Raw genomic sequence first — 17098 nt, 5'->3', positions numbered from 1 at the left:
CATACCCTATCACCGGGATGATATAACGGAGGGTCTAGGCGCCTCTTGTCAGCATGCCTCTTCATTCTGTCTTGCGCAAATTAAAGAGTGGTCTTCGTCTCCTGCCAGATCCTGGAGAACTCCATGGACAAAAGATCAGCCGCCGGCACCCCCGAGACAGGAGGAACCGGTAGAGGTACACCAGGATGTTGCCCGTAGACGATAAAGAAGGGCGACTTGGAAGAAGATTCACTGGGATGGTTGTTGTATGCAAATTCCGCCCAAGGAAGAAGATCGGATCAGTCACTGTGATGTGAATTGGAAAAATGACAAAGATAAGTTACCAGAGTCTGATTAGTGCGTTCCACTTGACCGTTGGACTGAGGGTGGTAGGCAGAAGAGAAGTCAAGTGAGATGTTCATATATTTACAGAGAGCTCTCCAGAACCGAGATGTAAACTGAACTCCTCTATCCGAAACGATATGTTGAGGGAAGCCATGAATACGAAAAATATGGCGGACCAAAAATTTTTGCCAAATCAGGTGCAGAGGGTAAACCGGGAAGGGTTATGAAATGAGCCATTTTGGAGAACCTGTCCACAACAATAAGGATGACAGTGCAGCCGGAAGAGCGAGGCAAATCGGTGATAAAATCCATTGCAATGTGTTGCCACGGAGCTGAAGGAACTGGCAGCGGAAGTCCAGAGGGCCGTCGTCTAGGAATCTTGTTCTTGGCACAAGACGGACAGGAGGCAACAAAATCTTGAACATCCTGGGAAAGAGTTGGCCACCAGTATTAGCGGGAGAGAAGCAAGAGCGTCTTCTTAAGACCAACATGACCAGCAAACTTGGAGGCATGGCCCCAACGTAAAACTTGCCTCCTGTTGTGCTCAGAGACGAAGGTCTTGCCCGGAGACAGATTGACGGGAGCTACTACAATGACTTTAGAGGGATCCAGAATATGCGAAGCCTCCTCCTCCGAGTCGATAGGCAAAATGGATCTGGAGAGAGCGTCGGCCTTAAGATTTTTATTGCCAGGACGAAAATGTAACTCAAAATTAAAATGAGCAAAGAAAAGGGACCATCTAGCTTGCCGGGGATTAAGTCTCTGAGCCGAATGAATATAAGCTACGTTCTTGTGGTCCGTATAGATCCTGAATGGGTGAACAGCTCCTTCCAATAGGTACCTCCATTCTTATAAGGCCAACTTTATGGCCAATAACTCCCTGTCACCAATCGAATAGTTTCGCTCAGAAGGGGAGAAGGTCTTGGAAAAGAAACCGCAGGTGACAAATTGCCCAGACGAAGATTCTTGAGTAAGTACTGCCCCAGCTCCTACTGCAGAAGCATCCACTTCAAGAATAAAAGGTTTATAAACTTCAGGGCGATGAAGTACGGGAGCTGTGGAGAAGGCTTGTTTCAAAGACAGGAAGGCATCTTCAGCTTCAGAGGTCCAGATGTGAGGGTCGGATCCCTTATGAATCAAAGAGATGATGGGTCTGATTAGAGAATAAAAGTGAGGAATGAATTGTCGGTAGTAATTAGCGAAACCGACGAATCGCTGGATAGCTTTGGTACCAAGAGGACGAGGCCAGTTGAGCACAGCGGACACCTTTTCCGGGTCCATGCATAGACCAGAGTCGGAGATAATGTATCCCAGGAAAGGAAGAGATGACTGCTCAAAGGCGCACTTCTCGATCTTGGCGAATAGACGATTCTCTCTCAGACGCAGAAGAACAAGACGAACGTCCCTTCTGTGAGTAGACAGGTCAGGAGAATAAACGAGAATATCGTCCAAATATACCACCAAGCAGGAATACAAAAGATCACGGAAAATATCATTCACAAATTCTTGGAATACTGCGGGGGCATTGCATAAGCCGAAGGGCATGACGAGGTACTCGTAGTGACCACCTCTGGTGTTGAAAGCGGTCTTCCACTCATCTCCGGAACTAATTCGGATAAGATTGTAGGCCCCGCGAAGATCCAGCTTAGTAAAAATTCGAGCTCCCCGTAGCCGATCAAAAAGTTCAGGAATAAGAGGTAGTGGATACTTGTTCTTAATAGTAATACAATTAAGACCTCGATAGTTAATGCAGGGACGGAGGGTTCCGTCCTTCTTTTTAACAAAAAAGAAACCTGCACCCGCGGGTGAAGAAGACTTCTGGATGAAACCCTTGGCCAAATTCTCCTGTACATACTCGGACATGGCTTGAGACTCAAGAGTATTCAGCCGGTAAATTCGTCCCCTGGGTGGAGTTGAACCAGGAACGAGGTCGATCGGGCAGTCATATGGGCGATGCGGGGGCAAGTTCTCCGCCTCTTTCTTATCGAAGACATCAGCAAAGGAATGATAGGCTGAAGGCAAACCTGCCGGAGGAGAAGTAGACACGGACGACCTTAAAGGAAGAGCAGGACGTAGACAGTTAGTCTGACAGGAATGACCCCAATGGAGGACATCACCAGACCGCCAATCTAAAACTGGCTCGTGTATTCTTAACCATGGAAGACCCAGGAGAAACGTATGAGATAACTATGGCAACACGTAGAAGACAATCTTCTCCCGATGTAAAGCTCCGATTTGCAGTTCCACTTCTTCGGTGACCAAAGTAACGGTCTCCTGCAAGGGCCGACCGTCAACTGAAGCTAACTGCCGAGGAGAGTCCAAGTATCTGACAGTAATTTGAAACCTACTGACCGCCTCGAGTTGAATAAAATTTCCTGCCACTCCAGAATCAACATACGCTACCTCAGAAAAACGAGAGGAACCGATATGCAACTGAACCGAAAGAGTAAAGGGTAGAGAGGAATCACTATCACCTAGGTAAGCCTACCTTACCTGACCTAGGTGGAGGCATTTCCCGGCCTCACCGGACAGGAACATAGAAGATGGGAGGCACTGCCACAGTAGAAGCAGAGACCCTGTGCAAGTCTCTCCTTACGACGCTGTTCTGCCGGCTTGATACGGTCCACTTGCATTGGTTCAGGAGCAGATACCATAGAAGAAGAGACTTGAAGAGAACGAGGAGGACTGCGAGAAGACGGAACTGGACGAGGCAGTCTCCTCTCCCTGGCAGATTCACGGAGACTTTCCTGAAAACGCAAATCAATGCGGGTCGCCAGGGAACTTAGATCCTCCAGAGTTGTAGGAGTGTCTCTACCCGCCAATTCGTCCTTAATTCGACCAGACAGACCGCGCCAAAAAGCCCCAACCAAAGCCTCATTGTTCCAGCCCAGCTCGGAGGACAAGGTACAAAATTGAATGGTGTACTGGCCGACAGAAAGGGTACCCTGGCATAGATTAAAAAGAGACTCGGTAGTAGAAGCCAACCGCCCCGGCTCATCGAAGACCTTACGAAAAGTCTCCAGAAAAGAAGAAAGTTGGGAGATGAGAGGATCATCTCGTTCCCAGAGGGGGTTAACCCAGGCTAGAGCCACACCCTCCAAGTGAGACACAATAAAGACCACCTTAGCTCGGTCAGTAGGGTATTGTTGTGGCAGAAGTTCAAAGTGCAACTGGCATTGGTTTAGGAAACCTCAACACAATTTGGGGTCTCCACTATATCGCGGCAGCTTAGCCAGATGAGGAGGGGGGTGTGAAGCCGGAGTCTGGGCAGGAGCTGAGGCAGCAGTTTGAAGGGTGAGCAGACGGTTATCCACAGAAGCCATGTAATTTAGTATGTGGCCCTGGGTATCACGTTGCTGGGCGAGCTCTTGCTGGAGACCGGCCAGCTGAGTTGGCCTCCCCAGGTCGGAGGGTTGAAGAGCAGATAAACGGGACTCCATAGATTTAAGAAAACCCATAATCTGGTTTTGGTTCTCCCATAGAAACAAGAGTTCCTTTTGGGTGGAAACAGAGGTACCAGCGGGGTCCATGGCCTGTCTGTACTGTTACTCTTTGGGATCAGGAAAGCGAGATAAGTGAACCCACTGGACCGAAACAGCGAACCTCCCCAGGACGAGTAGACCAGGTGGACCGCCCCCTATACAGGGAGCGTTAGGAGCAGGCCCAGGGGAGACTACTGCATGGCAGCCGGTACCAAAGCAGAGGGAAAGGAAAGGTCAGGGCAGGGACAACGGAAAAAAAAATGAGGAAGGAGATGAGGAACGGGAAACGGGAAACTGACAAAAAAGACAGAAAATGAGAGACAAACCAGAAGACAGGACGAGGACACGAGACCACGGAAGCGCAGGAGACGAAGGCAGAAGGACTAGGCTGAGGATGAAGAACATCGGGGAAATGGAGGCACAGGAGAACTGGAGCTGAAAGGGAAGCACGGAGACAGGCAATGATTAAACACAGAAACGAAAAATCAGAAACAAAAGACAAGCCGCTAGGAGAACGCAGAGTACGGTAGGAAGTGTGAGAGCCAGAGGCATTTGCTAGAAAAACAAATGACAGACAGGCACAGCCAAAAGGAAGAGGCGGCCTTAAATGCAGAGTGGCAGCGTACCTTCCGGGTCATGGTCCTCCAGGACCACAGAGAGCAGGAGAAAGAGCGTCCAGAGAAAAGGGCAGAGTGCGCGTGCGCAGAGAACTCTAGTGCGCGCGCGCCCGACAGGAAGCAGGAGACGGGAGAGCGAACAGAGGAGACGATGCTGGAGGAAGAACAGGAGCGCGCCAGGACGCCGTGGAGCGGTAAGTAAGAGCGGACAGCAGGGGCCGCGGATGGGATAACGGCGACCTGACATATATTCTATTGCTCGTGTATCACAAACGTATTCGTACCAAAATCATAAATAGTATCAAGGAATCAAATAAAAAAAAAAAGTGAACATTCCCTTAAAACTTATCTTTCAATAATTGAATTTAAAAAAAAACACCTACTAGTGAACAAACTGGTAAGATACCAATAATATAAAAAAAAACACAAAAAAAGACTACAATGACCCTGCAATAAGCCTATCTGAATGCCTGCCTTGCTGTGGAGCTTGGCATCATAATGAAGAATTTGGCGCCCCCACTCACCGAGGACTGTCCCTCATTCCCCTGACTTACCCTAACAATGAAGGTGGGAAAACAGTATTAATATAGAGGAAGAGATGAAAAAAGCAAGAAAAATTATATAAAAGCTTGCAGGTATATTGGAGGGGAGTGAGGGACAGTCCTCGGTGAGTGGGGGCGCCTAATCCGTCAGTAGGGTGCCAACCTCCACAGCAAGGCAGGCATTCAGCAAGGCTTACTGCACGGTCATGGTAGCCTTTTTTGTGGTCATTTTTATATTATTGGTGCCTTATCAGTTTGTTCACTGGGTAGGTGTTTTTTTTAATATTGGATTATTAAAAGATAAGTTTTAAGGGAATATATGTTCACTCTTTTTTTGTATCACAAACCTATAAGGTGAGCGCACCTACCCTTTTGTTTTCTCTTTTGCCTTTTTTATGTTCTATTACGCAAATGATGTTTGGTAAATCACCATGTAATGTGTTGTTCATTCTCCTAGTATCTTAGAAGACTACAATTTACAGATCCATTAGGAGAAGATGTTAATTTTAATGAGAAAGGAGAAATGACTTCAGTCTATGACATCATTAATTTGGCAGCTGTCCCCGTTGGAAAAATGTCCTTTTCTTTTGTTGGAAAAGTCATTGCATCACCTAAAGGAAATCAGCTGATGTTGCATAGTGAAAACATAGTTTGGAAAAATTCAGATGTAATTATTTTTCATTGATATATTACTAAGTAATGAATGTCATTTTTGCTTTGTCTTTTAACCCCTTCACCACCTTGCGATTTTCCTTTTTTGCGTTTTCGATTTTTGCTCCTCTTTTTCCCAAAGCCATAACTTTTTACTTTTCAGTCAATATGACCGTAGGAGGCCTGCTTGATTTTTCCATGAGTCTTTAGAAATACCCTGGTTTAGGGAAAGAGGGGAAAAAAAAAAAGAGACAAGTGCGGCGCTTCCTCTGAGCGTAATACGTTTTTACCAACAAGTTAAAAACATTTCTTTTATTTGTAGTTATGCTCACCTTCTATCGGTAAGAAATGCACGTTGAGATTCTCAAGGAATCAATTCTTTAGGCAACTCTTCTTCGTATGTTGTATAATCCAATAAGGTGTGCAGCTCACTTTGGAGAACTATGTGTTGATCCTGCTTCAGATCCACATAGGTGGCAATTTCAAAGAGAAAAAAAAAAAAAAAAACTCCAAGTAAATGTGGCGCTAAGCACCTACGGATTTTTTTAAATTCATCCACTTCAAGTGAAAAATGTTAAAAAATTCATTTATTTTCTCAAAATAAAATATATTTGTAAATTTTTTTAAAAAACAGTACAACGCGTTTCGGCTGCTATTTTTACAGTGCAGCCTTCATCAGGTGATGATGTCATTTTATAGTGCTTATTGTATTGTTTGTTCTTTTTGTTTTTTTACTACCTGATGAAGGCTGCACTGTAAAAATAGCAGCCGAAACGCGTTGTACTGTTTTTTAAAAAAATTTACAAATATATTTTATTTTGAGAAAATAAATGAATTTTTTAACATTTTTCACTTGAAGTGGATGAATTTAAAAAAATCCGTAGGTGCTTAGCGCCACATTTACTTGGAGTTTTTTTTTTTTTTTTTTCTCTTTGAAATTGATTTTTCCATGACAAGTTTTACTTTAAGATGACACCATTGATTCAGCCACATAGTGTACTGGAAAGCAGGAAAAAATGTGAAGCCCTGTGAAATTGCAAAAAAAAAGGAGATCCTACAATTGTTTTGTGTTTTTTTTTTATGTTTACCATGTTCACTAAATAGTAAAACTGACCTGCTAACATGAATCCCCAGGGCAGTACAAGTTCTTTTCTATTTAAGTGCTGAATAAAAATCCAAAATTAGCAAGAACTCTTTGGCCACAACGATCAAAGGTATGTTTGGAGAAAAAAGGGCACAAAATTTAAGGAAAAGAACATCGTGCCAACCATTAAGCATGTGGTTGAATCAATCATGCTTTGGGAATGTGCTTCAGTCAATGACACGGGGGAACCTTTCACAGATAGAGGGAAGAATGGATCCAATGAAATTTCAACAAACTCTTGATGCAAAATTAACACTATCTGTAAAAAAGCTGAATTGGAAAAGGAGATGGCTTCCACAAATGTATAATGATCCTAAACACATGTCAAAATCCACAATAGATGACCTCAAAAGGGGCAAGATGAAGGTTTTACAATGAACCTCACAGTCCCCTGATCTGAACATCATTGAAAATCTGTGGCTAGACTTTAAAATAGCAGAGTATGGAAAAAGACTCGGGAATCTCACAGAACTGGAAACATTTTCAGAGGAAGAATGGATGAAAATCCCTCAAACAAGAATTGAAAGACTCTTGTCTGGCTGCAAAAAGCATTTGCAAGCTGTAAAATTTAAAAATGGGTGTGCTACTGGGTTCTATCCATGTTGTGTTTCCAAACTTTTGCATTAACCCATTTTACTTTTTGCAAGTTTGAAAACGTAAGAGATGAAAACATAATTTTATTTGTCTAAAATAGAAAGGAAATGTGTCATCTTTTACGCCTTTTAGAGATCATTTCATCTTCAATTTGCTTAACTGTTCACAATATCAGTAAGTTTGACCAGGGGTGCACACACTGTTACATGCCATTGTATGTTTGTGACAGCATATTTGTCTGTTTAGAATTGCCTTTCTATTACTGTGTCCAGAAAGGCAATATTTTTATGTATAACACATAACATTATTTTTATGAATAGGAAAAACACCCAGAGTGTTAGGGTTGGCGGAATGCACCGAATATATATTTATTAGAAGTAGTAGGTGCGTTCGCAATCCGGGATCCACCGTGTAGGAAAGAACCTGCTGCTAAGTATGGCGGTACAATATAGTACTATAAACAAACTCTGTTACCTCACAGAGTCTGTTAGCAAAGAGAACGCTGTGCCCTGTTTAGCTCACAGAGGAACACGGCTACTTAGTAGAGCAGATAGTGGTCATGCAGTCAAATGTAAACACGCAGCTCCTCTCCGGTGGAGCCGGAATTCTAATACCTATATGCCAGCCTTGAATGCACTCACATGAAACTCCTCGCCGACGGTGCCAGCATTCTAGGGGCTTATTTCAGCCAAGTCCCTGAATACATACACACACAAAACTCCTCGCCGGAGGTGCCAGCAGTCTAGGGGCTTATTTCAGTCGGGTCCCTGACTGCATACAAGCACGATCACACTGGCACTGAGATCATACATAAATTGACACTAGCCCATGGCCGTGCGGACCTGCGGATGTTTTATAGTTGCAGCTCTACAGGACCTTCCTAGAGGACCAATGGGAGCTGCTACAGGGCCTGAGCATGTGACCCGTGACCTCCAATGAAAGGGGCGGTGGGGTGGAAGGGTCTTCGCAGCCCTTTTGGAGAACACGTCTACATAGGGCCAATAGTGATTGGGGAGAGAGGAAAGATCTGCGGGTACCTCGGTTGTAGCAACCTGAATGCACTCCCTCTGACATTTACCCTCACAGGATTTACTTCATCCCAAAATTCTCCCTGAGGACCACTCTATATGAGGAGAATGGTAGCGTAGCCATGGTATCCCCAACAGGACCTCATACATTGTCAATTCCCTCAGGAATGACCAATAGAGAGATAATCTGATGTGATGGAGACATAGAAAGAGTGAAAGGAATGGTTTGGTGTGTAATCTGTGAGAGTAGTGTCGACCCATTTTCCACTCGAACGGTAACTGGTTTGGCGAGCATCACCAGGGGTATTGCGGGTTGCTGGGCGAAAGTGGATGACATAAAATTACCCTCTGCCCCAGAGTCCACGCAATGCTCTGCCATAAGAGTGGATGGACCTATGGTAATTGTCAACTTAGAAGTAAACGTCGCCGTGTCTAGTGTACCTCCTCCAACTGCCACTAGACGCTGACGTTTGCCCGACCGCTGAGGACACCTGGAGGCAAGGTGTCCTGACTGCCAGCAAACATGACAAACCGTAAGTGCACGAGCGGACCGGGACTTTGATCCCACTCATGACACCTCCATGGCCTCATGTGACTCCGATGCCTGGACCGGAGATTCCAAAGGTTTGGTGAAGGTGGGAACCAGCTGAAACCTCTGCCTACACTGGGCTCGCTCCAACCCTCGCTCGTGAAAATGAAGGTAAATGCAAGTTGATATAGCTATGAGCTCCTCCAGTGTGGTGGGAATCTCCCTAGTGGCAAAAGCATCCTTCACATGGTCAGCCAGCCCCCTCCAAAATACCAGGATGAGGGTTTTATCTGACCACTCCAGCTCAGACGCTAATGTCCGGAAGTGGACGGCAAAATGGCTGACCATTGTCGAACCCTGAGTCAATGCCAATAGTTGGAGCGCCGTATCATGGGTGACTTGGGGTCCCAGAAAGACCTGTTTCAGAGTGCCCAGAAACCGAGGAACACTCTGCACCACATGATCATTGCGCTCTCAAAGCGGTGTAGCCCACTCCAAAGCTCTGTCTGACAGGAGAGAAATTATGAATCCCACCTTTGCCCGTTTGTGGGAAAACGTGAAGCCTGGAGCTCGAGATGTATAACACACTGGCTCATGAAACCCCTACAGGATTTACTGTCCCCAGAGTATTTTTCAGGCAGCGGGAGGTGAGATAAGGTCAGAACAGAGGTGGCAGTGGGTAAAGCTGCTGCAGCCACGCTAGCAGCCTGAACATCTATTGCGGTAACATCCACCGCCGCGGTTGCATGCTCGAGAGAAGCCAACCTGCCCTCCAGCAACTGGATGTACCCCTGCAATCGCTGTTCATCCACCATAACTTAGCCAGATCCTGGCGCTAGTGTACTGTTAGGGTTGGCAGAAAGAACCGAATATATATTTATTAGTAGTCGCCGGAGGTGCCAGCATTCTAGGGGCTTATTTCAGCCGGATCCCTGACTGCATAAAAACAAGACCACACTGGTGCTGAGCTCATACATAAATTGACACTAGCGCATGGCCATGCGGATCTGCGGATGTTTTATAGTTGCAGCTCGACAGGACCTTCCTGGAGGACCAATGGGAGGTGCTACAAGATCTGATCGTGTGACCACTGACCTCCAATACCTCCAATAAGAGGTCCTCCCTTGGGCATGCTCAGTGTGTGCAAAGCAGGACTTAGTCCCAGAAAAGCCTGCTTGCTGCAAACCAGTAAAGGGTACAATAACAGAGCCTGGAAAGGCAGCAGTAACCCTTTGTACAATATCAGACTGAGCGAGATGCTGGGACCGATGTCTCCGCTGAGCAGGCTCCACCGCGGCAGATGCAGAATAGGAGACCGCAGCAGACATGGTTTTAGATTCCCCCTGTTCAGCGGCAGGAGCTCGACTCCTAACACAGAGTCTGGGCTGTGGATTATTAATAGTTTAGTTATACATTTACTTTGTCATCAGTATTGTAGTTTGGTCTTTGCTGAGAGTTACCTACATTTTTCAATACTTAAAGAAGCACTTACTTCAAAATTTTTAGGTTAGTATATTGCAATCATCATATTATACTGCACTGTGCAATTACAGTTGCTCATTTTGCCTTTCTACCTAGCTAATTATTCTTTCTCTGCACTATGCAGATACAAGAAGTCTCTTTTTTCCTGCCTGAGTCATTGCCTTCTCCAACTTTTGACCCAGATTTTCCCTCCTCCCCTCTGCCAGGAACACTTGCAGTGACTAATGAGTCACACAGTAAAAATTGACATCCTTTTTCACATGATGCTTAGAACGACTCAGCTAGTCAGTTTTTAACCCCTTCATGACCTTGGGATTTTTCATTTTTCCGTGTTCGTTTTTTACTCCCTTCCTTCCCAGAGCCATAACTTTTTTATTTTTCTGTCAATTTGGCCATGTGAGGGCTTATTTTTTGCAGGACGAATTGTACTTTTGAATTGGTTTTAACATGTCGTGTACTAGAAAACGGGAAAAAAATTCCAAGTGCGGTGAAATTGCAAAAAAAGTGCAGTCGCACACTTGTTTTTTGTTTGGCTTTTTTGCTAGGTTCACTAAATGCTAAAACTGACCTGCCATTATGATTCTCCAGGTCAGTACGAGTTCATAGACACCTAATTTGTCTAGGTTATTTTTTACCTAAGTGGTGAAAAAAAATTCCAAACTTTGCTTAAAAAAAAAAAAAAAGCGCCATATTCTGAATACTCGTAGCGTCTTCATTTTTCATGATCTGGGGTCGGTTGAGGGCTTATTTTTTGCGTGCCGAGATGACATTTTTAATTATAGCATTTTGGTGCAGATACGTTCTTTTGATCGCCCGTTATTGCATTTTAATGCAATGTCATGGTGACCAAAAAAACATAATTCTGGCGTTTCGAATTTTTGTCTCGCTACGCTGTTTAGCGATCAGGTTAATGATTTTATTTAATTGATAGATCGGGCAATTCTGAACGCGGCAATACCAAATATGTGTAGATTTGATATTTTTTTTATTGATTTATTTTGATTGGGGCGAAAGGGGGTGATTTAAACTTTTATATTTTTTTTATTTTTTCACATTTCTTTTAACTTTTTTTTAAACTTTTGCCATGTAGCAGAAAATTAGGTGTGCTGTGAGCGCCGACCACAGGGTGACGCTCACAGCCACCGGTGATCAGTAACCATAGAGGTCTCAAGGACCTCTATGGTTACAATACTGAAGCATCGCCGACCTCCGATCATGTGACGGGGGTCGGCGATGCCGTCATTTCCAGCCGCCCGGCCGGATGCGGTAGTTAAATGCCGCTGTCTGCATTTGACAGCGGCATTTAACTAGTTAATAGGCGCAGGCAGATCGCGATTCTGCCTGCCCCTATTATGGGCACATGTCAGCTGTTCAAAACAGCTGACATGTCCCGGCTTTGATGCGGGCTCACCGCCGGAGCCCGCATCAAAGCGGGGCTTCTGACCTCGGACGTACTATCCTGTCCGAGGTCAGAAAGGGGTTAAGCATGAGATGTCATAGACTTAATTGAAAACTGGAGAAATAACTGGGTAGAAAGCCAAATGAGAAATTGTACGTAAAAAAATAATATATAATATGATGTCTGCAATATATTAGGAGAATAACAATGTTATTAGGATTGATTTTTTTAAAACTAACTAAAAAGAATGCCCCCCATAAAAAAAAATATATATATATATATATATATATATATATATATTGTAGTGCAGCGGTAGCTCCATACGCAGTGAATAGGCAATGACCTTGAAAGATCAAGCACCTCCAGTTCACCTCTGAGCACAGGACATCCACATCACAGACCTGTTACCGTGGACGACTTGCATCGCTGTGTACGTTGCGGGTGCCAGTCATATTGACTCCGCTCACAGACCATGCTCAGCAACACCACCTGCTTTGCACAGTAACAAGCACTAGACTGACTCTGATGTTACACCTCAAAGTAAAAAAGTGACAGCGCTCCATCCGAGTGTAATCCAAATCAGCAACTTTATTCAAGCCATAAAACAGCAGACAGCAACTTTTCGACCCTGTGGGTCTTTATCAAGTATGCCTTGCAGTGCATGGGGCTGGCTATAAATAGTGTATATGCCACACAGGGCACCAATCACTAGTAAGCCGCCCACCACCACATAATTAGCAGTATATAAAAATAAAAACAAACATCAAACATATACCCATTAAAAATCTCCCAACCCAGGTATTAAACATGTGTACATAATGCAAATATTCCCCGCTAGTATATATAAATACAACACAACTCGTAGAGATTCCAGCTGTCAGAAACAGGAGGCGTAGTCATCGTGGAAATGTCCTCCAATAGTCACGCCACCACATGGAGCTGTAAACAACACGTTGCCAATCGATTCCAAGCTCTCATATGCGTCGTGGAACCTAACGACGCAATCAGAAGGGTCCCATGTCCGGAAGTATCTTCACGACCAATAGGGGAACCTGTAACAGAATCAGTGCATCTCTGCATCATAGCTCAGACGCCTCCAGCCCCCAACCACCTCGATCAGAGAGCGCAGGCGCATCACCGCTCAGATCCGCCCCCCAACGGGAACCAATCAAGAGCAGAGAGCGTCACACGCCCATCTCCCGAAGGGTACAGGGCCGGACCGGAGCGTTGCTAAAGTAACCGCAACGCTAACACACCGTAACTAGTGCGTCCTGTAACCGGCTGAACCAGGCGATGCAGCGACGAGGTCAGAACCCCACATAATAATCGGGTAACCAATCAAAGGATGAGCCCGCGCCACACTCACCTCGCGCACCGCACAGGATAAGCAACCACGTTGCCAGGACAACCATAGCCTAGGCATTGTACGTGCAGCGCCGGGATCAATATAAAAGAATATGGAAATCCCAACGGCCTCTCTAAATACAGATCTATAAATTCCAAGAGGGGGCATACCCTGTAGGGGAGAGATACAATTAATATCTGAATACCATCAGTTACTCCCATCCACCCTACCATCATAGTAACAACCCCCAACTACAATAGAAGACCCACACTAGAGAAGTCACAGAATCTAACTAAAAGGCATCACAATAGTCGACTAGCATACTATCACCAATGTGCAACAGTCGAGGGGCACAGGGAAAAGAACCCAATCTGGTCTCATATCATAGTCCGCAAGTATCACATCCTGATGACCGTCGACTGTGGCAAAATATACCTAAACACAAAAAAAAGAAAAAAATGAAAAAATAAGGGGGTATATCACACATATTACATAACATGATAAACCTAGGAAGCGAAGACATTAAAAACAGACACCGACGACAATGGGTCCACAATCCTACCGAGCACAAACATGTAAATTAAAGTCAATATTAAGGCCCTTAGGTTGTAATGACCCTAACGCATAAATCCAACGGAGTTCCTTAAGGTACCGTCACACTTAGCGACGCTGCAGCGATTCCGACAACGATCCGGATCGCTGCAGCGTCGCTGTTTGGTCGCTGGAGAGCTGTCACACAGACAGCTCTCTCCAGCGACCAACGATCAGGGGAAAGACTTCGGCATCGTTAAAACTGTCTTCAACGATGCCGAAGTCCCCGGGTAACCAGGGTAAACATCGGGTTACTAAGCGCAGGGCCGCGCTTAGTAACCCGATGTTTACCCTGGTTACCATCGTTAAAGTAAAAAAAACAAACGCTACATACTTACCTACCGCTGTCTGTCCCCGCCGCTGGGCTTCTCCGCTCAGCGCCGGGGACAGACAGCGGTAGGTAAGTATGTAGCGTTTGTTTTTTTTACTTTAACGATGGTAACCAGGGTAAACATCGGGTTACTAAGCGCGGCCCTGCGCTTAGTAACCCGATGTTTACCCTGGTTACCAGCGAAGACATCGCTGAATCGGCGTCACACACGCCGATTCAGCGATGTCAGCGGGACCTCAACGATCAAAAAATGGCCCAGGCCATTCCGACACGACCAGCAATCTCACAGCAGGGGCCTGATCGCTGCTACGTGTCACACATAGCGAGATCGCTACTGAGATCGCTGTTGCGTCACAAAACTTGTGACTCAGCAGCGATCTCGCTAGCGATCTCGCTATGTGTGACGGGGCCTTTAGTCTTGAGAATTTGTAATCTGTTACCTCCTCTCCCAAGTACTGGTACACTGTCAATCACCCTTAACCTGAGTTGATTCACTGAGTGTTTGTTATCAACAAAGTGTTTAGGTACTGGCAATTCCGTGAGCCCCGTTCTCACTGTACTCTTGTGTTTATTAATGCGTGCCCTTACCTCCATGGTTGTTTCACCAGCATAGGTGAGTCCACACGGGCACACAATCATGTATACAACATAACTTGAAGCACACGTATATCTCTCCTTGAGAAAAATCTTTCTTCCAGTATGCGGGTGATAAAAAAACTCCCAATTCAACATGTTGTTACAGCAAGAACAACCCAAACAAGGAAAATTGCCATTTTTAACTGTACTTAGGGTACTTTGAATAGATCTTTTAGAGGTCCCAATATCTGACTTCACAAGTCTATCTCTGAAGTTACGTCCCCTTCTAAATGACATCATGGGAACGTCTCAAAACTAGGAACAGAGGGCAGACCATGCTGTAATAGGGACCAATGTCGTCTCAGTATATTCCCAACACGATTACTGGCTGAATTGTAAGTTGATACAAAAGGAATCCTGTCGTTAGTTGACTTGACACGAGTCTTGTTCCGGATACTCAACCGAGAGCAACTACTAGCCTTATTCTTATATCTGGTTACCTCCCTTGCTGGATACCCCCTAGAGATGAACTTGTTGCACATTTCACTAAGCCTTAAATCAACCCGTTCCTCATCCGACACAATACGCCTCACTCTCAGGAGCTGGCTCCACGGAAGGGAACCAACCATTTTTCTCGGGTGATTACTATCAAAAGCTAATAATCCATTCCTATCCGTTTCTTTAATGAAGATGTCAGTCTTCAGTCTTCAGTCGTCAGTCTAAAAATTGTATCTGTGTGGTAGACTGAGTCAAGTTGAATTGTAGTTCAGGATATATTTGATTTAGAGACACATGGAAGGCCTCCAACTCAAAAGAGGTCCCCTCCCATACCACAAAGATATCATCAATGTATCGCCACCAGGCTCTGACGTGGCGCCAGAGGCTGGATTGGTACACGAACCCATCCTCCAGTACCGCCATGTAGATGTTGGTATAAGTAGGGGCCACATTGGACCCCATGGCGGTACCTCTTAATTGCAACTCATACCCAAACAGAAAATAATTCCTCCTGAGGATGAATTCAAGCGATGTGAGTTGTGCACACTCCGGGGCCACGTCAGAGTCCGATAGCAGACAGCTGTCTGCTGTTTTATGGCTTGAATAAAGTTGCTGATTTGGATTACACCCGGATGGAGCGCTGTCACTTTTTTACTTTGAGCTTTCGATGGTCCTAGTTGATTCCCTGGACCTGGACGGGCACTCCACCTTGTGAAGTGCGGTTAGCCATCTTGTTTGATTTGGTCTGATGTTACACCTGACACACCCATACCCTATCCTGCAGGTGTTTTAACATAGAAACCTTTTGCCTTCAGCCATATGGAAAATCCGGACCGGAAATAAAATGGACCGCACCACTAACATACTGCAGTCCGTTTCAAAACCCAAATTCCAGAGCCAGTTTTCCCTACATCTGTCTTGGACAATAGCATGTCAAAGACTACACTTATTTGTACTATTTCTGAACTATATTGCAGTCACCTCTACGTATAAAGTGAATATCATGTAATCAAAGATAAATATTCATAATTTTGTACAAAGATTTTAAATAATCAGTATGTACATTATCAATGGTGATTTTACTGCCACATCTTTTTTCTCTGATTTGCACTGTAATAGGTTCCCGTGTCCTTTTGCTCTGCAAAGTGTCTTCTGGGTTACAAAAGAATTCTAAATTCAGGACCATATAAATGCTGCTTTCTATGTGGTAAATGCTCAGATGGAGAAATATCTAATGGAACAGGTAAAAAATCTTAACATAAATTGAATGAATGTAATTGAGGCAACATTGTGATTGCTTAAAAAAGAGGAAAGACATGTACAAAAGATTGATTGTTTTTGTAAAATTTCAACTATATGCATCTTAATTATAAAGAAAAATGATAAATCTAGACAAAACAAACAAAATATTTAAAATGCAAACATTCAGCCAGAACCTGTTTCCTAAGCCAAAATCAATCAATTAGACTCGGATGAAAACGAAAACAGTCATAAAAATACACTGCTCAAAAAATTAAAGGGAACACTTAAACAGCAGAATATAACTCCACATAAATCAAACTTCTGTGAAATCAAACTGTCCACTTAGGAAGCAACACTGATTGACAATCAATTTCACATGCTGTTGTGCAAATGGAATAGACAGCAGATGGAAATTATTGGCAATTAACAAGACACACTCAATAAAGGAGTGGTTCTGCAGGTGGGGACCACAGACCACATCTCAGTACCAATGCTTTCTGGCTGATGTTTTGGTCACTTTTGAATGTTGGTTGTGCTTTCACACTCGTGGTAGCATGAGAAGGACTCTACAACCCACAAAAGTGGCTCAGGTAGTGCAGCTCATCCAGGATGGCACATCAACGTGAGCTGTGCAAGAAGGTTTGTTGTGTCTGTCAGCGTAGTGTCCAGAGGCTGGAGGCGCTACCAGGAGACAGACCAGTACACCAGGAGATGTGGAGGGGG

At 44.7% G+C, this 17098-nt stretch overlaps 1 protein-coding gene across 1 annotated transcript in view; it reads left to right on the top strand.

The window, feature by feature from the left end:
• The first annotated feature begins 4442 nt into the window (after positions 1-4442).
• The window catches only part of LOC138657452 (vomeronasal type-2 receptor 26-like), a 36365-nt gene continuing 23709 nt past the window's right edge, over positions 4443-17098 (top strand). The window contains exons 1-3 of the mRNA XM_069745250.1: positions 4443-4617; positions 5448-5632; positions 16253-16376. Coding sequence (XP_069601351.1) covers positions 4443-4617; positions 5448-5632; positions 16253-16376 — 484 coding nt within the window. The remainder of the gene's footprint in view (positions 4618-5447; positions 5633-16252; positions 16377-17098) is intronic.

This window comes from Ranitomeya imitator, chromosome 1 (assembly GCF_032444005.1).
Source record: "Ranitomeya imitator isolate aRanImi1 chromosome 1, aRanImi1.pri, whole genome shotgun sequence".
NCBI classification, from domain to species: Eukaryota; Metazoa; Chordata; class Amphibia; order Anura; family Dendrobatidae; genus Ranitomeya; species Ranitomeya imitator.
This window is presented reverse-complemented; position numbering and strand designations above follow the sequence as displayed.